Source organism: Emydura macquarii, unplaced genomic scaffold, assembly GCF_026122565.2.
Source record: "Emydura macquarii macquarii isolate MOO-44397 ecotype Brisbane River unplaced genomic scaffold, CSIRO-AGI_Emac_v2 contig_1253, whole genome shotgun sequence".
Taxonomy (NCBI): Eukaryota; Metazoa; Chordata; order Testudines; family Chelidae; genus Emydura; species Emydura macquarii.
The window spans coordinates 40,693,087-40,717,108 of NW_027131390.1; the positions used below are offsets into that span (position 1 = coordinate 40,693,087).

At 48.6% G+C, this 24,022-nt stretch overlaps 1 protein-coding gene across 1 annotated transcript in view; it reads right to left on the reverse strand.

The window, feature by feature from the left end:
* COL6A1 (collagen type VI alpha 1 chain) overlaps positions 1-24,022 on the reverse strand; it is a 61,854-nt gene that overhangs the window by 13,736 nt on the left and 24,096 nt on the right. Inside the window, exons 20-25 of the mRNA XM_067548584.1 lie at positions 19,569-19,631; positions 6,068-6,130; positions 4,442-4,504; positions 2,951-3,001; positions 2,824-2,859; positions 2,236-2,298 (exon numbers count right to left, since the gene is read on the reverse strand). Of these exons, the coding sequence (XP_067404685.1) occupies positions 2,236-2,298; positions 2,824-2,859; positions 2,951-3,001; positions 4,442-4,504; positions 6,068-6,130; positions 19,569-19,631 (339 nt within the window). The remainder of the gene's footprint in view (positions 1-2,235; positions 2,299-2,823; positions 2,860-2,950; positions 3,002-4,441; positions 4,505-6,067; positions 6,131-19,568; positions 19,632-24,022) is intronic.

The window sequence follows — 24,022 nt, forward strand, 5'->3', positions numbered from 1 at the left end:
ACCCACAATAAGGTATCTTGAGTGAGGCAGGGATGCAGGATTGGCTCTTCAGCTTTCCCAGTATAACCTCGGACTATACTACATCAACCAAACTGTTGCAGTAAAATTTGCAAAAGCACCTTGCCCCCTTGATAACTTCCGCAGTGAAAAACAAGTTGAGAGAGGGTAGATCCATGAGAGAGACCAATCAATGCTGTAGGATGTCTCCTAGCTAATCTGGCAGGTCCTCTGTGGCCACCGGACCAGATGGATGTGTGTGTGTATTTGGAAATGATTTGCACATGTCTTCTAGGCCTTGGAGAGGTGCCTAGAAATAATGGCCACAGCCAGTGCAAAGGCTCTGGTTTCTCAGCCTGGGGATTTTTGTTCTGGCCAGGCTGCTTTCTGAAGCTGCTCCATGGAGATGGGGAACAGGCCCCATAGGGAAAAGCAAATGAATGTGAAGTGTGATCCACTTTCTCTGTCCTGCCCAAGGCTGGGGACGAATGGACTCTTGGGAGAGGGGCGGCCTGGCTATGGCTGAGGTCCTGGACTGAGACTGCTGCCTGTTACTGGGCACCTAGCTGGCACGCAGTAGGGTTAGTGCTTTCCCTGTGGTGGGGATTCTGAGACAAGATGCCAAAGGGCTCCAGATTATGCTGACTGGGCATGCGGACCTTGGTGCAAATCAACCTTCTCATTGGCTTCTGAATCCATGCACACTCCTGACGTGTCCAGATTGCTCCTGACGAGCTGACTTTCAGTTTCTGCTGGGGCTGCTGATAGCAGGTCTCTAACGGCCTGAGAGATAGCTACCTGCAGCTCCTCAGACTAGCCTTGCCTTGCAGCTACTCTCCAAAGCGGGGACCACGAGGTGCCGTGCTACACTCACCACTGCCAGGAAAGGGAAGGGAGTCTCCTGTCCTCAAGGCCGCCCATGCAGGCTGGACACTTTTCCAGAAGGACCTGGCAAGGCATGAAGTGAAGGGCAGGAGGCACTCAGCTTCTTGCAGGATGGGCCTTTATGAAATGGATTCACTTTACATGCTCGATGTCGGACCTCTCTTCCTTTGAGTAACTGGTAACGTGTGATGTGCCACAGGTCTGACCGCAGCCATGAGGGCAGTCAAAATATCGGGGCTGGTTCAAAGCCAGTGTCAGGGCATTGTATGTCAGTGTGAGGAGGTTACCAGCGCAGCAAGGCATACTGTTCAATGTGAAACCATTTCCTCCCTCACGTGTTCTGGAGTGTCCTGAGCTCTGCGACTCTGGAAACAAGCTATGAGCTCCCAGGTTCTCACTGTAATCCCAATGTAGCTCTTGAAGCTGACACAGCGACTAGTGCGGAGTGCATGTGGTCATGGCTGCCCTACTGATCTCCCAGGGAAGCTCATCCACCACAAGGGAGAATGAGACAACTTCTGATCATAGCTAAAAAGGCAACAATCTACGTAGTCTCCACTTGCCAGGGGAAAGTTAGAGGGATGGCTCCCCGTCTCGGACAGCCTCAGTTCCCTCCGTTCTCAGAGCAGGCAAAGAGAAATTATGATGGTGACAAAGGGTGTTTTTCTGGGGGGTTCCTCCACACTGAGACTGGGGGTTCCAGAGGCTGCAGGTGATGAGGTGGGAGGGCGGGGGCAGCAGGTGATGAGGTAGGAGGGCAGGAACTGCAAGTTATGATGTGTTCATCCTGCTTCATGGCTCTTCACTCACAAGTGCTTGGAAAGGTTGCGCTTGCACTGGGGTCCGCGAGGACTCAGACCGCATGGCGAAGTTCCCAGCTGCTGCCCAGCTGAGAGCAGGAGTCCCTAAGTCTGCCAGCTACTTTCTTCTCCTGGGTCACTGGGCACTTGGGTGTATGGCTAGCCAAGCCTGTGTTCCATTGACACCTATGCTCAGGAACTTCACCATCGGCATCAGCTCAAGGAACCCTTGTCATCTGTCCTTTGCTCCAGGAAAAGAGAGCTAAAAAGGAAGTCCTGACACCACAGCTCCACTCTGCACTTACAGTGTTGCTCTTACGGAAAACAAATCAGGCCAACCAAGAGCTATTACCCCCCTGCCTTCCTCCCATAAACTTTTAACAGTATACTTACACATAGGCAAAAAGCACTCCTGATACTGAGAAGTGTTACAGCATTGCAGCAGACTACACAAATAAGTTTAGAACGGGAGCAAATCCTCTGGATTTGGCTGTCTGGAGGAAACGATTCAACTTTCTTTTTTAAAGTGATATCAGCCTCATTCTTTACTCACATCATCCCCAGGGTCTCCTGCTTCTCCTTCATCGCCCTTGGCGCCAGGATAGCCTTTAGTGCCCTGAAAGGTGACACCAATAACATTCTGAATTAAAAGCCAGTCATTAAAGTAACAGGTGTCCTCACTAGTCTACAGTGAGTGTGAGAACCAGCTATGACAGCAGACTCCCTGAGGAGTCAGTGCTGATCTTTATTTCTTAATGCTGAGTTACAATAAACATGTTTCATCAAGATGGAGACCTTCTTTCTTGGCATAAGTTATTATACATCCCAGATGAAGGTAACCTTATAACATGTACCAGCAGTTCCCCTCAGCTTTTGCGACACCCTCCCCAAGTTATTATGAGTCACACCAGAAAAGGAAACCCATACAAAGTGTATCTATAGCTAAAGATGCACAGGCAGCACAGGTCCGGGAGTAGCAGGGGACATCCCAACCTTTTCGAAACATGGCCTTCGGGGTGAGCTGGGCTGACCAGCCAGCTTTGGGAAGCCCATTTCAGAGCACAGTCAGCCAACGGGCTATGGAGCCAACTGCCCAGTTGTGGACAATCCTAGGATGTACGAGAGACAGAGGCAGACTTACATTAATACCAGGATCTCCTCTGTTGCCTGGATATCCCTGAGGGGGAAGGGAAGAGACTGTGTTAAATCAGGGGAATAGAAATACTGTTAATTATGTAACAATTTTCTATGTAGCAAATAAAACTCACTGAGAAGCCTAGGAAACCATCTGTACCATTTCCTGGAATGCCATCTGCTCCCTAGTACGAAGAGCAAAAACAAGTGAGATGTCAAAACTGAATCAATTAACTCACTTATCAGCATGTCACACTTTCCCTACCAGGCAGCCATTCACATACGGAGTGGTGTCAACACATCCTCTTATTTTACAGAGCCCATAACTCTGCACTGGCATGGGCCAGAACCCTACAACATTCTTCCTGGCCTGCTCCATTTACAGTCACAACCTTGATAAATAAAGTCCTTGATGATGGGACAACTCTCAATGCACCCTACCGGTTTCTCCCATGTAACAATTGTCATCCGGCACCTGAATCACAAAGTTTTATTAGCCACTTCGAAGTGGAAGCTCTTAAGTCTTGTCCACAACTACAATGTATCCATTACAATCATCATGTTCACAACTTGTATTTTGTAAAAGGACCTGACATGGAAATCAGAGTTTAGATCCTCCCCTGCAAGAGCTAATCAAATATAAATATCATATGCTTCAAGAGACCAGGAGCAATACAGAAATAGGAAGGTTTTTAACAGGTTGTTTAACATTAAAGATGTTCTTTATCTTCTTGAGATGGCTACCCAAAAATGCTTAATGTGTAATGGTTCATTTCTTCTCTATAGGAACTAAACCCACAGAAGCAAACCCTAGTGATAACACTGGCTTATAGAATTCCATTGACAAAACATTCTGACCTTCTATGTGGAGAAAAATGGATTCCATTCCAACCATCTTCAGGCCGATGAAGGAATTCACGGCACAAAATGAATATGGTGGGGTGGGTATGAAAAACACAAAGTGGGCAAGAACGGGAACCCATTTGCCAGATCCTTAGCTGACGTAGATCAGTGTAACACCAGTGACTTGAATGAAGCAAACTGGCAGGGTAACTGGTCCATAATGCTAGGTGAACTAGGTACCGAGGGAAACCTACTGCAGACAGCTGAGCATGACTTGAGAGGCAGGGGGTGTACTCTGCTCTCTTCTGGGGCCTGACAGTATTTTAAGAATGAAGTAAACCCAAATACGTACACTGGTCCACTAGTCTCTCTGCCCCTCCCCACTGGCAGATGCTATGTTGCAACTCCTCTCCCCCAGTATCCTGACATACCAGACGACACAGCTGGGGGCCAGACTCTACAGTGGACTTAACCTGTCAGCTGAGTCTCCCGTTTCATGATGGTACTCCCTGGGCCAGAACCCCAGCTGGCGTCAATCAGCACATCTCCAGTTCAGTCAGTAGATTGATTGATTGGTTGTCAGTGCTAATTTTCCCCAACTGAGCATCGACCCTGTGTGCATGCAGCATGTGACCGCATGGGCGTATCCAGAGGGGGCTCCTACACTGCATCTGGCAGTTCTGCTTCTCTAAGCCAATTGGGGGGGGAGGCTTCGTCTTGCTGAGCATGACCAATTGGAAGCCACTTTCCACACGTCACATTCCAGGTGAAATAGCACTCACCCTTTCACCCATCAAGCCGGGGTCTCCAGGCAATCCGGGGGCTCCAGGAGCACCTTTGGGGCCCTGAAGGCAAAGGGCGAAATGGTCAGGCGTATTGTAAAGGAGATTAATGCACACAGCAAATGACCCCTTCAAAAGCAAATCAGCTGCCATTCATTTTCCTGTGGCACTTTGATCCCTCACTTCCTACCTTAGAACAACCTTGAGGCACTGGAGAATGCAAATGGGAACATTGCAATATTCTGGGTGGAACTGGTTACTCATGGACAGCACATGGAGGGAAGTGTGCACCGTGCCATTGTTTCAGTTCTCAGGTCAGCGGGGTAGGCCCTGTCAGGTGATCCATTTCAGATCAGCACAAAAGCCCACGAGGTGTGCCGTCGGGAACGATCCAACACGGGCTTGTCAGATGAGACTAGCTGAACTAAGAGGGCCCCTCCTCCACACTCTGTAAGGTTCTTATGGAAGAAATCGAACAGAGCAGACAGGCGGCCGTGGCTAAGAATCACTTGCCTGAGCAGCTGTACTGTCTACCAGCTCTGCTCAGAAAACTGACGCTAGAGAGAGATCTGTTGGTGCACATTGACGAAGAAGAATTTAAAACCCTACCCTCCCAGCTTTAGACCTGCATTACTCTCTCTTGGAAAATCGCTTCCTCAGTTCTTGTATCTAAGGGCACTACGTGCTTTTCCAGCCCCATCCGTTTGGAGGCAGGAGAGAGCAGAGGCCGATTAAGATTTATCGGGGCCCTGGGCACAAAGAACATTTGAGTCCCCTACACCCTGGAGGTCCAGGGGCGCCAGAAGTGGGGTAGAGATGGAGGAAACCATTCCCACTCACCTTTTAACTTGGGCGTAGCAGCCTCAGGCAGGCAAGCAGGCAAAGAGCAGCAGCAGTGTGGGAGTAGTTGGGGGGCAGAGGTGTTGCCACACAGACTGCAAACCTCGGGCCAGAGGCAACTGGAGGAGCTGTGCCCCACATGGCTGTTGCATCAGGCCCAGCCCAGGTGGCAGTGGGGGCAGCCTGTCATGGGGAGCAGGAGGGACCGGGGTGATGGGAGCAGTCTGGCAATGGGAGCCGGGCACAGAAGCTGTGCCGGAGGAGCCCTCCCTGCCTTCTCCTCACTGCCTGTGACCTTCCCAGGACTTCCCACTGCCTCCCAGGTGGGACAGGGTCTCGTCTACCTGCAGAGCCTGTCTGCAGGCCCTGGGGAAGGGGCAGGAAGTCAGACAGGATCCCACCAGCAGCAGTGTGCTCTGGGGGTGGGTACACAGGCTGGGGGCTGCTTTTGGACACCCCAGCTCCGGCCCAGAGTAGGTGGAGGGTTGGGGGCTCCTACAGCAGCCCAGGCTCCCAGTTTCTGGCCTGGCCAGGGTGCTGGGCCTCGGGGAGAAGAGGAGGAGCAGGGGGTAGAGCCACAGTTCCAGCACCGGTGATCCCACCACTTCTACGCAGGTTCTGGTGCTCCTGCAGGGGCCCCCAAGTTGGTCGGGGCCCCTGGTCACAGGCCCCATGGGCCCATGCGTTAATCCACCACTGGGAGAGAGACTTTTTGGTCCCTGCTCTCTGGTTTATGTGCCACCCAGCCATTCCTTCCTTGAAGACACAATGATAAAGAACACTCACTTCAGGTCCTATGGGTCCTTCATCTCCTCTGTAGCCCTTGGGTCCAATCAGGCCAGCCTCACCCTGTGAAAGTAAAAAGAGAACTGAAGGTTTCATTTCTCCTCTGTCATGCTGGTTACATTCCTCTGGATGCAACGCCCAGAGGCATGCATACCCATCTGCCATGTGTTGGGTACACGGCCTGGGCAGACGTGAGGATACTAACTAGATGATGGATTTGATTCCCCCCATCCTGCTAGGGGACTGAACCCTGCCACCACCACATCACAAACCTCAGCGTGGATTATGCGCATCCAGCAAGAGAGCAATGCTGAATACTGCACAGTCACAGATGCCGTGGCTGGTGGCCCAGACTCTGGCCAGGCAAATCATTCCCCAACTTCGTCCTCAGAAGTCTCAAGGTGGGTCTTGTGCGTCAATTCATCTCCAAACTGAGCTCACCAGGGCTGGAGAAATATTTCTTCATTTCATGACACACGGGGTGGGGGAGCCGGTGCCTGATGAACCCATTACACATCAATGGGTCACACCCAGCTTGGTCACACTTCATATTAAAGTTTCCATTTATAAATAGCCTGTACAGGGTTAATAAACGATTAAAAGATGTAAAGCAAATAAATGCTTAAATAATTGCTAGAGTGCCTAGAAGGGCATGAGGTTGCTTATTGCCATGGTTAATAACTATTTCCATCACTGGCAGCTTTTAAATAAATATAGGACTCTTTTTACACATAAGCTTTAGTTATAAAGGAATTATTTGGGGGAAGCACTCTGGCTTGTTACGCAGGAAGTCAGACTAGATGATCACAATGGTCCCATCAGGTCTTGGAATCAATCACACACGCTACTCATGTCAGGAACAAGCTTATACTACCATTTATAAACAGAACCTTACTAGAAAGTGTGATCTCTACTTCCTTTCTGTCAACAGCAAAAGCCATTCTTCCAGTCAGGCTTTAATAATGTAGCCAAGATATAGTACTATAAGTGTTGTGTCTCAGACTCAGATTTTAAGGCCAGAAGGGAGTATCGTGACCATCTAGTCTGACCTCCTGCACATCGCAGGCCACAGAACCTCACCCACCCACTCCTGTAATAGACCCAGAACCTCTGGCTGAGCTACTGAACTCCTCAAATCATGGTTTAAAGACTTCAAGTTACTGAGAATCCACCACTGAAACTAGCTTAAACCTACAAGTGACCCATGCCCCAGGCTGCAGAGGAAGGCAAAAAACCCCAGGGTCTCTGCCCATCTGACCCAGGGGAAAATTCCTTCCCGACCCCAAATATGGCAAGCAGCAAAAGCCTGAGCATGTGGGTAAGATTCACCAGCCAGACACCCAGGAAAGAATTATCTGCAGTAACTCAGAGTTCTCCACACCTAGTGTCCCATCTCTGACTGTTGGAGATATTTGTTATTAGCAGTTGTAGATGGGCCAATGACATCGTAGGCAGTTTCATCTTATCTTCCCCTCCATAAACTTATCAAGCTCAGTCTTGAAGCCCCCTCTGCTCCCCGGGGAGGCTGTTCTAGATTTCCTCTGATGGTTAGAAACCTTCACCTAATTTCAAGCCTTAATTGTTGATGTCCAATTTCTATCCATTTGCTTTTGCACTGCTGCACAATCTCCGTCGTTTCACCTCTGCAGCTGGACTGCCACATCCTTGCCTTGCAACCTGCAGCAGAGCTGATCACTTGTCACTGCAGTAGCCAAGTGTGGTAGAGCAGTGGTACTGCCACGACACAGTAAGGTAAAAGCTAGGATGAGGAATCGAGTCTTTCATCCTTAGGTTTGTAGATAATATCTGGCGATCACAGCTTTGTTCCCCTTTCATGGCTGCATAGTGCCATGAGATAGTCACATTTCAAAAGCCTACATTGCCAACTGGTGTCACCGTGCTTTCCTATTCTATGGAGAATGACATATGCAGCGGCCCAGAGACCACTGCACAGTAATTGTCAGACAACGCTGACTGAGTGATGGTGACCACTAAATCTGAATTGAGTTGTTGGTCTCAGTCCAGTTCATATGAGACGGGCATCCCCATCACACAACTGCCATTGCAATGAGCACCATGGCTGGCAGTATCAGGAGAGAGGCCGAGCACCTAATAGAGCAGAGAGGTTGAAATAGCTTCCTACTCAGTAAGACGCTTGAAGGACCTTAGTAGGACCATCAGTGCTCTGTCTGAGCGTTCCAGTCTCTGGAGGTGTCTGCCTGGTATCTATCACAGTCCTATTAGAAAACACCTGATCTAGTCAATCAGCTAGCAGCTGCATCCAGCTGTCTTCATGTGTGCCCCAGCTGTAACATGCTCAGCTAGCAAGCAAGCCCCCTCCAAACACGCTCCCTCCCCACATCCTTCAGATGAATGCAGTGGAGAAGGCTAACTGGATGCCAGACCACTCTGCTACTTCATGTGCAGCTTAGGCACTGTTTTCCGTGGAAACCCCCTTTCATTATTCTCAGCCAAGCCAGGGCTGCCAACCGTCTGTAAATTTAAGGACAGTAGGTAAAAAAATGTACAATTTTAACACTCTCCGTAAACGAGTAAATAAATGAAAATGTCTGTGAAACTGGGTAGAAATAAAGCTTATTGTATTTTGACACTGATCGTCATCGTTCAGAATCACTTCTTGTATCATAAAACTACACTGACCATGACTTTATCAATGTCATGTTTTCTATTATTGCACACTCCGAAAGAACCTGATTGATCAATTAACTGCAGCTAAAGCAATCGCGTAATTCTGAATTCTTGTGTACAGAATATCGTGAGTGAGTACACACATTTGTGACTTTATGGTATTTTTAATGATGTCAGTAAAAAGTTGACCGTGTCAGTAAAAAAGAAAATCAACTTCAGATCTTCCATGTCAGTAAGAATTAAAATGCAAGATTAAAATGCAACCCTGAACCAAGCTCAAATCACCACATCACCAAAACAAACTAGGTAAAGCAAGCTGCTTTCCAGGGTGAGGTATGAAATTGCACACCTGCTTTGAAAGGGGACAGGCTTTCCACGCAAGAATCAGCACCATTGCCAGTGTGTGTGCATGACACTCTGAATGGCCTGCACCAGTCAGGTGGACCAGAAACACTCAGCCATCTACACCTCTTGCTCCCATACCCACAATTACAATAATAATCTCAACCTTATAGAAAAGGTTTTACGCAAAGGGGTCTGGGGAGATACAAATGGCCTTTCTCACTGAAAGCACTGCCTGGTGTGTGTTGTGTATTTTGTGTCTTGCCTCATTGCCTAGGTTGCTGTAGCAACAGAGCTTAGCTTGTTGCCATAGCAATAGAGTTAGACTATTAAGGGATAGCTCAGCCAGTCCTGGCTGGTTTTGGTAGTGTTGCTAACTGTGGAATAAACTTCCCACAATAGTTCAACAGCCCTAAAAAAGAGCAAAGCTGGATTACGGTTTGAGAAGGTGGAGCTTCAACAATAGCCTTGACTTTTGCAGGAACCTTACAAAGGCCAGTAGCATCTATGATATGTCCCAAATATTCAACAGAGGGCTGGAAGAATTCACATTTGTCTTTGCAGATTCGTAGGCCATACCCTTCCAGTCTTTGTAGGGCAGCCTCCAACTTCTTAAGGTGAGCCTCCTCATTCTTGCCAGTGACCAGAATGCTGTCAAGATAGCACTGGACTCCTGGCAAGCCACTCAAGATTTGGTCCATAGCTCTCTGGAACAAAGCTGGAGCAGATGTTAGTCCGAAGGGCAAGTGACGGTATTGGTACAGCCCTTTATGTGTCATGATTGTCAGCAGCTCTTAGGACTTCTCATTGATGTACATCTGTAAATACACCTGACTCAGATCAATCTTGCTGAACTTTTGTCCACTAGCCAAACCAACAAAGAGGTTATTGATGCAGGGAAGAGGGTATTGCTCTGCACACAACACCAGATTAACAGTGATCTGAAAATCCCCACAAATCCGAATGGAGCCATCTTTCTTCAATACTGGAACGACTGGGGTTGCCCATTGTCTGTGGGTAACTGATACTAGACTCCATTTTTGACCAGGCACTCCAGGTCCACTTCAACCTCTGGCCTGATAGCATATGGCAGTGTTCTAGCTTTCAGACATTTTGGTTGGCTGTCAGGCTTAATGTTCAATTTCACAGTGATTCCCTTCGTACTTCCCAGGTCTTCTCTAAAAACAGAAACATGTTTCTTTAATACAGCTGTCAGATCTATTTCTTCTTTAGCCATCCTATGCACTTTTGCCCAGTTCAGCTGGATCTTCCTAAGCCATGACTTCCCACTAAGGCTGGGTAATTCCCTTCCACCACAAACAGTGGCAATTTAGGAGTCTGTCCATTGAGCTCCACCTTAACATCGGTAGTGCCCAACATGGGTACAACTTCTTCAGTGTATGTCTTCAGAGCAATTTTTGTTGGTTTAAGCGGGAGATGCTTTAGCTTCTTCTTATATACAGTGTCAGAGACCAGAGAAACTGCTGCGCCGATGTCCAGTTCCATGCGTACGGGTTTACCTTCCGACAATGGGGTTATCCAGTATTCATGTGAGCCAACTGCCATGGACAAGACATGGAGTGGCACTGCTTCTTCTGACTGGGTTTCACTTTGATCATCCTGAGTCTGCTCTACAGCGTGCACATTTTCCTTTTTGGTTCGCCAGACAGCAGGCTTCTTTTTCTCCAGTTTGCCTGTTCTGTTTGATTCTTCTTTCTTTTGTTTGCAGACATGCTCAATGTGTCCCTTTTTGCCACATTGTCAACACACTAGGTCTTTACACCAGCATTCTGATGTATGGTGACCCAGCTTTCCACAGTGGTAACATTCCTGGCTCCCCACTGTCTTGTGGGTAGGTTCTTGTGACACCTTATACACTCTCTAGTCGATGCACTGAGCTGTTGGGCTTCCTTTGCAGCCAGCTCCATAGAGCTTGCAATTTCAATGGCCCTCTGCCAGGTGAGCTGGGCCTCTGTCAATAGGCGCTTCTGTATTGCTTCATTGTGCAGACCACACACTAACTTATCACATAGGGTGTCCTTTAACACATCATTAAATTTTTTTAAATTTACAGTGCTCAGCAAGCTTCCTCAGAGCTGCTACAAATTGCACAATTGTTTCACCTTCTTCTTGATTCCTTTTGTGAAGCCTACATCTTTCTGTTTTGGAGAAACCAGCAGTTTTGGAGAAAAATGTGCCTCCAGGATTTTCACGTCACTGTAAGTTTTTGTCTCTGGCTTATTAGGGTGCACTAAGCTGCATAATAAATTATAGGTTTTAGATCCTACAACACTTAATAAAATGGGCACCTTCTTTGCAACTGTAATTTAATTTGCAATAACTAAAAGCGGAAAACGCTCAGTATATGAGTTCCATTTCTCTAGAGTCTCACCAAAAGGCCCCAGGGGCCCCGTAAATGTAGCCATTGCTGCCCCTCTTCCCCCCCCCCCCTTTTTTTTTCTTGTCTTTTGGTGTCTTTTATTCATGTGCGTTGGGGTCGTTCACACACAATTGCTGGTGATTTCCATTCACTAGCACTGCTTTTGTTTCTTCTCTGTTCCCAGTCTGTCTGCTTCACTCTGGTCAGAAAAAAGCAGAGCCTGTTTTAGTTTCAGTTTGAACCATCAGTGTAAACAGTCCAACCCGCAAAACAGCAAAAAGGTTTTTTTTTCTTACATTGATTTTTACTTGTTTTGTTTGTTGGTGCAGCACAGGTCGATCCCATTCTCTGTCGCCACTTTTGTTATGTTGAATCTTTTTAATTGCTTGTATTCAGAGAAAGAGAAACCAGCACAGGATCACAGAGAGATGCAACACAGAAAGCGTCTTTATTGAACTAACACTAAAACCAGTCAGGACTGGCTGAGCTATCCCCTAATAGACTAACTCTATTGCTATGGCAACAAGATAAGCTCTGTTGCTGAAAGTACTATCCAGCAACTGCGTCAAATCTTTAGTCTTTCCGGTCTGCCAGAACAGTGTGTGAGTGTCAACGGACCGCAGTTCATCTCTCAGGAGTTTGAAAACTTTACAAAAGCAAATGGGATACATCACATCACTTCAACACCATAGCATTCATCCACCAACGGATTAGCTGAAAGGTTTCTGCAGAGCATGAAACAAGCTTTAAGATCTGCAAGGGGACATTCACCCATTCAAAAGCATCTGGACACCTTCTTACTATCCTACAGAAACACGCCTCATGCTACGACCAAAGCCTCCCCAGCCTTTCTAATGATGGGATGACAACTGCGCACTTGCTTTGATCTGCTGAAACCCGCCAAAGCCTGACAAGTTGTGCAACGTCAACATCAAAACTAAGTGATCAGACGTGCACACAGAGCAAAAGACCGAACCTTTAGTCCTGGACAGCCTGTCCTAGCTCAGAACTATGTTTCTGGAGCTAAATGGGTCCCTGCTACAGTTATTGCCCAAACAGGACCTGTTTCCCAAACTGTCCAGACTGCAGTTGATCTCGCCTGGTGGCAGCATGTAGATCAGTTGTTGCCGGGTCAGACATATCCCAAGGACACATCTCCAGTTGAACTGCCTGACCTCACCATTACATGTGAGATATCATCAAATCAAGAGTCACCCGTTCCTGACTCCCCTTCTCCACATGGTGGGCTGGCACTTTGGAACTCAATATTCTAACAGCAAGCACCTGAGAATATCATCCCATTGCTGGGACTGCTCTTTGCGTAAAAAGGGGAAGCTAGATGTTGGACATCTGTAACCAGAGTAATTGTTTCCAGATGGAGACTGGCAAAACTTAAACTCCTTAGTTTAAGCTCAGAGCTTCTCCATCAGTTTGACCATAGGTATGTTCTGCTGAAGTAGGAGACCTAGAAGCAAAGACAATAGACCTTTCAATGTAATCTTCCATCACATGGGACATTACTGCTCCTATTCCATAGGAGGGAAGTATCATAAGCACAGTTGCACATTAGCACATAAGGGCCCTTTCAGATGATACCCGGTTCTTGGACTCATCCAAAGCCTTGGCAACAGTGTGGACAAACTCCATCTCTGTCCTTTGTGTAACAGGCAGTTTGAAGGATGTAACTCTGGAACTTATCAGGCAAGAACCTGTAGAAATAACTGACCACCCCTTAAAGAAGAATGTAATTGTGACATATCTGGAGATGGAAGCGCCTTCAGGATAGCTTCAGCTTTCTATCAGGAGCTCCATCTTTGGGAAATTCACATTTTTCCTTGTTTGCTTGAAGTCCTCACTCAGCCTGCCTCACAACTACTTGTGGGAGGGTGTTCAGGAGCTCTTCATCACTCGCTCTTGTGACCTGTATATTGTCCTAGGAACACTGAATACCAGGAACGTCCTGGCATAACTCAGCTCTGGCTCGCTGCCATATAGCAGGTGTGAATGCTATTCTGAACGCTAGCCTGTTACAGTGAAATAAGCCCATATATGTGTTTTAATTGTGCAATCCTTCTTGCCCCTGTCTCTGATTTCCATTTCTAGGTAGGCCTCAGCAAGGCTGCTCTTGGAGAAACACTACCAGCATCTGTGAGGCAAATATACACTCTATTCTAGGTAAACGATACTGATCCACCTGCAGTGTTGGGCTAATGGGAATCTTGAAATCATCACAGATATGGACAGCGCCGTTCTTTTCATCACTGCCATGACAGGTGTGCTCCTTTCACTTCAATGAACCTTGGATATAATTTCAGAGCCCTGTAAGTGCTGAAGTTCAGTCTCTGCCTTTGGCCATGTCACAAAAGGCACTGGATGAGCTTTGCACCATGTAGGGACTTGCCCCCTCTTAATGCACAATTTTTGCTTTCATATGTTTTCAGGTTTTGATACCATCCTGAAAAACATCAGTTGCCTTGTTCAAGAGTTTGAGCTTGAGGCTGGAAATTTGTTTTGGTTTGTTCACCTGAATCTCTCCCAGCCACTCTTTACCAAGTAAGGCAGGATTTCCTTGCTTCTGAACAGATAGGTTTGGAAGATGCTATTTTGAGTCATATGTTCCCTTCACGGTAATAATGCGTAGAAGAGGGAAGATTTCCCTGTGTGATTTTAATAGCACTGAGGTTTTCTGCAACTTCACGCTATGAAGTGCTCTCTGATAATCCTGCTGTGAAATTAAAAAGACCAGATGCTGTATCCAGCTCCATTTTAAGTTTTACTCCTCCCACTTGAAGGGGAATGCAAATAACACTTTGTTGTTGTTGTCTTCATTTAAAAGCTGCAGAGATGCTATAGCATTCTCAGTGTGCTCCATGCTGCCCTCCAGCATCCCATTTTCATCTCTGACTGATGTGTCTTTTGCTCTTTGCACCACAAAAATAACATGAAGAAGCCACAGGAGCTCAGCTGGGTTGCAAATAACCATGTTTACTGAATATACACAAACACGGAAGGCCTAACCACATACACATGGCTGCTCTGGTGGGGTTCTGATGGGTTCTAAAACAGAACATAGTGAGTACCACTAGAAGGCTCGCAGACTATTTAAAGGGGTGCTTCCTTATTCCATACACTACAATGAACTTGAAAACAAGGAAAGCAGAGAAGATGGTGATAATGGAAACAGAAAACTGTCCTTGTTTTATGTCGCCTGGACCCCTGACCAATATATTCTTGGCTTGTGCTGTCCGTGCCATTTCTACAGACTTGGTACAGAGCCTGGAATGCATTTAGGTTTCTGTATGCAACAGACCTCGGTAACTCCCCATCCGCCTACTGTGCGTGTGTGTGCATGTGTGTGTGTGTACACTGCCTAGCATGGGGGTCTCTCTCACACACACACAGAAGGGAACACCAGGATTTCCAAAGAGATCAAAGAAAGCATGCACTGATCTCTAGACTCTCTCACAGACATAAAGAAAGCGAAATGAAGTCAAGGGTTAGCAGAAGTCCATACACTGAGCCAAGAGAAACACATTCGAAGAGCCAGAACGCGCTGATAGCGAGCCTTGAAAAATACTGTTGTTTTCCAAGCTCCTTCCCTTCCCAATACCAATTACCCATTTATTTTCAATTTGGCTGAGCAAAAGCATTTTCCCCCAGCTTATGGGAAAAAAAATCTTAGAGCACAACTACTTCTGAAATCTTACTGCAACCCTGTATCTATTTTCATTACACCTGACCAAGACAGTCAGCAGGTCTCCTATCTGGGAAGAACTCAGATCCAATGTTATAGCATATACTGTTCTTCTGACGGATGACTGATTGTATCACAGTATCTTCCACATACAACAGCACGCTGAGACAGGCCCACTGCCTTGGATTTTTATTAAAGAACGAGGGGTGGATTTTTCTGGGGCAGAATATACTTGTCCTAAATACATTTACAGGAATTAACCTATTTTAAAATCTTTTGCTCAAGCTTTGCATAGAAGCTCAGACTGGGATATTATTTTTCCTAAATGTCTGTATTCTCAGTTCAAATCTGGAACAGGCTTCATCCGCAAATGAAGCAGCTTTGATGCTCTTATCTTAGCGTCCAACGGACATAGCTTGTCAACATCACAAAACAGTGATTGGAATAAGCGAGTGCCCGCTGCCTCCGTCCCTTTCTTGAGAGGTATCCATTACATATGCACCTCTGTCCCCTCCCCCGCAGCCTGAATATATATTTTAAAAACAAAATAGTGCAGGGGCCTGAAGTGCTTCTAAGCCATAAATCATAACCTACAATGTATGTCTCTCCTTCCTTACGGTTAGCACGTCCACAGAGATATATCCTTCCACTTCTAAACGGGAGAACAGGCCCTGCAGCGCACTGGCTCTCAGTTCCCTGCTGCTTCCCTCCTTCCCCCAGACCCTAAAGAACAGACACTACAGCTTGCTGGCTTCCCTAGCCCATATCTGTGGTCCCAGGCCCCTTTCTGCAGCTGGTCTAGATGGGAGGCAGGATGTCCCCGGTACAAAAGCCTGCTTTGCATTTGATCCTTTATCGGTATTTCAATAATCAGAGGTGTGAAGCCAAGCGTGCTGTGGAAATCATGTGGTATTTGTTATCGATAACTGGAGAGAGATCATGGGAATGGTGAACCTGACAGCGACCAAGCAGAAGCAGGACTGGCCCCTGTGCAAAGGCAGCCCCAGAAGCTGTAATGCCACTCGCTCCCCAGTCAGTGCGGCTCCCACCACATCCATGCTGTGGAGCTCAAGCGACACGCTCCATGACGTCATTTGATTCCACTTCATTGGCTTCCAGCAACTTGAAAATGAGACATGCCTGTATCATGCACTCGGCCATACATGCTGCTTATGGTTCTGATCCCGAGGGCTTCGTGTGGTGCTTATATCTGGGGATTATTGGCGGAAGAATAGCATTCATTTGGAGTCAGAACGAAGGTTGCCATGTTGTGAGGGAATGTGCATGACTTCATACCTGAAGCCAGGCCCTGAGCCTGCAAAGTGACTCCCGTGGCCCTCATCTGGGTGCAGGACCTTGCCCGAGTGCATCAGTTCGTAAGCCAGGAGCCATCGTTTGTGAGCAGAGGAACACATCTGATGTCCATAATGATTCACTTCCTCGCTTGTCCAGCACAGGGAAGTTTTGAATGATGTGACAGATGTGTTGCTCGACACTAGCTGGGGTTTAAAACCAAGGCCTTAGGCTTTGGAATTCCCCGGGCTTTTATGTTGGTTTTAACTCCACCTCTGTCGTTTTGTAGCTTCGGTGGAGAACACCAAAGCCCCAGATGATTGGGCTGGAATTTATCAGCAGATAACTACACAGCTGGAGGAAGTGGTGCTGGCTGAACTAACATGGGCTCCTGCACAGCCCTGTCCCCTGCAAAGCAACACGTACAGGAGACCCACATTCCCTGTCTAGACAAGGTACCCACGCATGCTTGCATTGCCCAGCCAGCACTACCAGCCCCTGAGCCTGGTCTGGAAAGCAAGATCACGCGGTGTTGAGTCCAGGCTCCGATCCCCACATGGTAGCACGGTACCCTGGGTGGTAGATCAGCATAACTCTCTGTTGGGCACAGGTCCTGCAAAATAACTTTACAGTAATCCATAGCGCTTTTCATCAGTCATTCGCAAAGGATGTTAAAGAGGTCATCAGCCCCCTTTTACAGATGGGGAAACTGAGGCACGGGCCGGTGGCAGAGACTGGAGTAGAACCCAGCTCTCCCGAGTCCTTTCACAGCATGCAATGTGCTAAAGGCACTGCCTACCTCCCCAAGCAGAACAGCATGGCCTAAGGCATGCCGCTACCCACACAGTGCCACCTTCTGTAACCGTCCTGTGGCCCCCTTCAACCACAGGGCCCAGGGTCCAAGGTGACAGCCTTAATCATCCCCTAATTACGCGGTGCTCAGGCTGTGGGGCCGGCCCTCCCACACTGTCTTGCTCACAGGAGTTCATTGCTCAGACACAACCGAGCAAGGGCAGGATTGTCATGTTGCAGATTTGAGGAAACTGGATCAACTTTTCCCTGCTTTATGTAAACAAAGTAAAATGGCAGAGGGGGGGAGAATCCCAGCTGGGCCGTGTCTCTTGCTGCAGACTGGCTGGAGATGGAAGAGTTACAGGCAAGCACTTTGGAGCCCTTTGTAATGCTGCTCTTGGCAAAAGCCTTTGCAAAGGGTCTCAGCCAGCACAGGGCAAATCCCATCAGCGCTCATAAAAAAGAATTGCTTTTCTACTACCAAAGTCTCTCCCGTACCCAAGCCCTTCCCAGACAAGGGACAGAGCTACAGCTGCCTGTAAAGCAGAACTGTCAACAGGCCAGATCCTGCCGCCCAGCGTCAGCACAGAATGTTTCCATCCCGGGCTGACTCAAGCTGTGTCTGGCACCAAGCTGCAGACCAGATCTGATGCCAGCACCCGTGCTTAGCCTACCCGTGCTGCTGCCTTTAATTAAATGCTGTGCTGGAAGGGGGCGCGTCGCAGTGCCTCGGAGGGGATCCTGGAGCTCTGTGCACAGACTCGGGGGGAGGGGAGGAGGCTGATGGGGAAGCAGCTGCACTGCCTGTCCGCATAGACCTACCTCCTGAGAATCCTCCCCACACCAGAGCACAGGGGAACGGCAGCCCCACAAAGCCTGATTCCCCATTGTCCCATTGCCCCAGCGATGACAGCACAACAGAGCCATCGAGCAGCCCGGGTCATGCCCCAGACATTCCTACCCACCCATGACTGGGTTGATGCAGTAGGCCTCGGCAACTAGGGCACGATTTAAGGCAGCCTTGGCCTGCACCCGGTAAGCAGCCCCTGGCAGCCCCAGATTCGGGTGCTGCCTTATCTCTGTCCCTGCCTGGGGTGAATCGATTGTATGTGGGAGTCATATCCCAATCACTTGGGAATTTCTGTAACATTGCCTAGCTGTATCTTGGTCCTGCCAAGAATTATGCGCCCCCTCCCTGCACACACGCCCCTAACTTAGGCAGAGGACACTGTGTCCTCTGGCCTCGGCTCAGAGCTGAAGCCCTTGTGAGCTATCGTTCTAGTGGCTGTTTTCCATTTGGCCCAGGGGCCCAGATGGAAAGTACCTGCGGCTCAGCTCAGCATTCCTGGCTATAAACAACTAAAGCTTTGCAGATGGCCGGCTCTGTGGGGCTTGGACAAGGAGCAAAGCGTGGGTCCCTGCAGACTGCTCCACCTTCTGAAACAGGAAAGCGGAGAAGCGGTGCTCCCTGCTGGGCTAGAGACACCCCAGCCTAAAGGCTGTGGCCCTGGGGGAGCATGACACTCGGGGCGTGACAGATCAACATGGGGGTGCCCTCTTTGCTGATGATCTGAGGGAATGGTCGGGCCCCCTCTACTCAGCTCCCAAGAGGAGGGAAGCAGCCTTTGGTGAAACTCTGCTAGGAGCAAAGCGCCTGCATTCGTTTTCAGTGCCCACTCACCCCTCATGGAAATGGGCAGGGCTGCTCCCACCAGCGCTGCTTCCTGCTGGGTGAGGCGGAGGCGCCATGGAAGAGTCCCTTTTCCCCCAGCAAACTGCAATAGACCCTGCAGCTTCCTCTCCTCTGGCCACGCTGGTGCACACCACTTTGGAAAGCTGCGCACCATGCTCGGAGGGGCAGAATGACGGGAACAGCACTCTGGAAAGCTAGGGCTGCTGCGGAAAGGAGCCCTCAATTCATGCACGCTTTAGAATGGACCATTGAAAGATGCTGGGGCTTTAGATGACAATGCAGGGGCCCAGTCATGCCCCCGGCAGCCCCGGAGCTCACTTACTCACATGGCTCAGAGCAGCATGGAGCCTAGCTTTCTGTGTGCTGCTGCCGTTCAGATTGGTCGGTTTCCAGCTCTGTCTGACAGACTTGCTGGCATCTGTTTCCACTGGGATGAGGAAATAATGTGGCATTTTCTCGGTCCCCAGCAGCCAGGCAAGTCTCCATTTTCTAGGCTTGTCCATGTCCTGGACTCCTGTATGCACCCTGCCCACTGCCACTGCTCTTGGGGGCACCTGTCCAGACCGGGTGGCACACAACTTAAGCCACCTCTCCCTCTGATTGGTCATGCTCCCCATTTCCCTTCTGCCCCAGTGAGACGGATCAGTCACATTCTTACTGGGTCTCCAGGGGCTCCGAGTGGTCCTTCTCGTCCTTGGTCCCCCTGTGGTCCAGGATCACCCTGAAAAGGCAGAAAAAAACATGTAACTCCAGGAACTCCTTTGGAAGCTGAGAGTCCTGCATGTGTTGGGGAGCACAGCCAGCTAGCAAAGCAGCCCAGGTGGGCAGAAAAGGGAGTATTTTATAAATCAGACTTTTATCCACAGACAAAGCTTCTTGGAGTTTTAGCCATGGGTCCAAGTCACAAAGATCAGGAGGGAAATTGGCTGGAGCTCTGGGGAATTGACATGGAGGGTTGTGGAGCAGCACCCTAGACAGGCAGGGTTCCCCTGGGAAACTCAGAATGGATTGAGAGGCAAGCTTTCTCCAAGCTTGGGGATGTTTGTATCTAGGGTTTCGGTCTGGGTCCATCTCTGCCTTAATGACTCACGTGACGTTTCACTTATCATTGTTGATGACCACGACAATGGCACCCATTGGCCCCTGTCAGGATCAGGCCCCGCTGAGCTAGGGGCTGTGTAAACACCTATGATGATGTGGTCCTTTCCTCAAAGATCTCACTGTCAAGCCAAGATATCTTCCCAGCCTTTCTGCCCACTGCTTGGTGGGCACTCTGCCTTGCATCCCAACAGGATGCTTTTATACAGCATCTCTTCATGGGTCGGACATGGGCCATCCCAGCACGTACAGCAGGGAGCTGGGGCCCTTGTTTTCAGACTGGCCCCCAGCCTCAGCTGTGCCTTGGAAAGATGTATGCCAGGGAGCTATGTATCTTTCACAGTGCGCAGAGGTTTCCAATCCCACCCATTCGGGGCTATTGCCATGTGCGTTGGGACCTTGTGCTCACAAAGGGGTGGGGCAGGATTTGGCCCTTTTTCAATATTGAGGGGAGGAGGGGAAGCAGAGAGACTGGTAACGTATCTGCTAATGCATGGCTTGGTGAAAAGGCTTGCCAAAGAACAAAGGCCAGGGAACAACCCCTGTGGCGGATACTGGGATGCGGTGTGTGCTCATCGCCTCCTGCTTTTAAAGGACTAGAATCTTCACATCTCTCCCTTCACATCCTCTTCCTCGCACCTGTTAAAACAGAACCTGTTGGCTCTGCAGACTGTCAGGAGCTGCCGGGAGTGGGCAGTGAGGGCAAGAGATGGGGCTGAGACCAGGGAACTGGACGCCGGAAGTGGAGATTCTCCTGGGAATTTGGCCCTGTGCAGCTTGCAGAGTTTTTCCTACAGATGGAATGGATGAAAGGGTGCTGGAGCTGGCTGGCTCTCTGGCTGGCTTTGGAAAGCCCCACTTAGCGGAGCTGTAAATGGAAACCCATAGTGCATTTAGCACTAAACCCATGACCCCCAGTATTACATCTTTCTAAGCACTCTGTGGTAAGGTGATTCCCAGACTGCACGATTAATGAGGAAACCTTGCCCTGTGGCGCTGACCCCCCATGACTAACCATAGCACAGGGAAACAACTACAGAGAAACCCCTGAAACTGTGCCGTCCCTGTATGCTGATTTGCCAACACCATCGCAGGATACACACCACAACAAGACAGGAGATGAGCAAAGCATTGAGGTTGCAAGGTGTAATAGTCAGGAATTGCCTCACCCCCACGGTCTCACTGGGAATTCTTAGCTATCTCGGCCAGTTCTCGGCAAAGCTAAGTTAGCTCCACTCTCATGCAAAGCACGTTGTCCCTTAGATGTGCACTTCATGAGCCTAGCAGCAACCTCCGCTGTGCATATTTGGGTCCGGTCTTAGATCTGCCAGCCCCACTGCCAAGCCCACTTGGTAAGAATCTAAACTCTTTCACTAGAAACGTCTCCTGTGTGTTTACAACCTTTTTTGAGCCATGCATTTCTTCACACTAACCGCAAGAACTAGTGCATAAATCTTCCATTACTTTTATATCTAACTGACCACTTTGCCTAATGGCTAGAGCTTGGATGAACTATAAAACTCAGAGAAATAAAGTCATTGTTTGCTAGCTAGAAGCTTCCATCAGGCCACGCCAAGCAGTAAACATAACATTATGAATGTTCTCAATACTGAGGGAGATGTTTCTGGCAATGCGATCAGCCCTCAAGCCAGACCCGAGCCTTGGAAATTAGCCTCCACCCCTTTCTTAACAGTCTCTTTCCAAGGCACTGTTGTGGCTTCCTTCTCATGCACATCTGCCTTGCAAACAACACACTGAGGGGCTGCTGTTCCCAGGACATAGTCTTGTAAACAGGAAATTACAGTTTGGGCATTTTCCAACAACAAGCATGACTCAGTGCCCCCACCCCACAAAGTTTCCTTGTGGCGTTCTATGCACTCCTCCCCCAGGTCTAGAATGCCAAGGAGATCTCTATAGTGCTAATGGCTTCTACTGCCAATGTTCATTGCAGCAGGGTGCGCACCAGTTTGCAGCTATGACTCAGGCATTCTCTTGCTGTCAGTCAGCCTATGTACCTAGACAAAGGATCCGAGGTGTGATGTGAGAAATAAGTTACCATGTCTAAACGGTGGAGATGATCAGAGCTGTGTAAAGTTTTTCTAGCTGATCCCAAAGGGAAGGAAGAAATGGATCTTTAAGACTCCACCAGCTTGTCTCTTGGGAAAGCCCAGCATTGGGCCTATTCATGAAAGGCATCAGTGGCAGCCCATGTCCCATGTGACACTCTCATCAGTAAACTACGGAAATGTCATTGGATGAAATTACTATAAAGTAGGCGCACCGCTGATTGAGAAACTGTACTCAAAGAGTAATTATCAATGGGTTGCTCTCAAATTGGGTGTTTCTAGAGGGGTCCCACAGAGGCCAGTACTGGGTCCAATACTGTTCAGTATTTTTCATTAATGACTTTGATAATGGAGACAAGAGATGGTTGCAAGCACTTTGAAGGACAGAATTCAAAATTACCCTGACAAATTGGACAATTGGTCTGAAATCAACAAGATGAAATTCAATAAAGACAAGTGCAAAGTACTACACTTGCACAACTACCAAATGGGGAATAACTGACTAGGAGGTGATACCGCTGAAAAGGATCTAGGGGTGGTAGTGGATTACAAATTGAACACGAGTCAACGACATCATGCAGTTGTGAAAAAGGCTAATATCATTTTGGGATCTATTAACAGGAGAATCATATGGAGGACAGGGAAGGTAATTGTCCCATTCTCTGTGCTGGTGAGGCCTCACCTAGAGTACTGTGTCCGGTTCTGGCTGCCATACTTTAGGAAAGATGTAGATTAATTGGAGAGAATCCAGAAGAGGGCGACAAAAAATGATCAAAGGTTTACAAAGCCTGACCTACGAATAAAGGTTAAAAAAACTGGGCATGTTTAGTCTTGAGAGAAGAAGACCGAGGGGGAACCTGATAGTCTTCAAATATGTTAAGGGCTGTTATCAAGAAGATGGTGATCAATTGTTCTCAATGTCCACTGAAGATAGGATAAGAAGTAATGGGCTTAATCTGCAGCAAGGGAGATTTAGGTGAGGTGTCAGGAAAAATTTTCTAGCTCTCAGGGTACTTACGCTCTGGAACTGGCTTCCAAGGGGACTGTGGAATCTCCATCACTGGAGGTCTTTAAGAACAGGTTAGACAAGCCCCTGTCAGGGATGGTCTAGGTTTCATTGGTCCTGCCTCAGTGCAGGAGACTGCATTTGATGACTTCTCAAGTTCTCTTCCAGCCCGACATTGCTATGCTATGATCCTGTGACAATTTCCCAGACGCTAAAGATCTACAATAAATTCCAGCCCTGACCCCCCATGGACATTGACCGCTCGTGCACCAGCAGTATTTCCCTCACAGATAATGCCCCCTCTGCATCTGATAGCAGGCCTAGCCTGTTGCAATGCTTTGGCTCTCTCATTATCTGGCTTCCTCCTCTGAGTGTGGAGTTGATGCAGAAATGGGTGATATTGGCCTGGGGAGGATGCTGCTTACAGGAACTACCTCCTCCCCCTACAGGGTACATCTTCCTAAGTGGGCACATGCTGAATCACACAGAGCCTCCCAGAGGGACTGCGAGCAGCTCCACGTTTATCCCCCTCCCTCCAACCCCACTATCACACTCTCAGGATACGCTTGCTGTCCTCTGTGCCATGAAGCGGGGGGAAGAGATGGCCCCAAGATGCTGGCCAATCCGGTCAGGCTTTGGGTGACCCTCCAAGGCAAGAGACCGGCCTGGCTGAGATGCTCTGCCAACCAGAACCCTGGGCCATGGCATGCCCAGACCATCTGGTGTAGCTCAGCTCCTTGCTGCGTGGCTGGACGATCCTCACGCTGGGCGCAGGAAACCAGTCAGTTTACACCACATGCAGCAGTTTAACATTTGGAATCTTGGCTCTCACCGGGGCTTTGTGGGGCTGCTCCTACACTCACTGAATACCTCATACACTGCTACCCTGCAGACAGAAACCTTTCTCAGGTTACTTTGCACTGGGCTTTAAGGGGCTCAGCC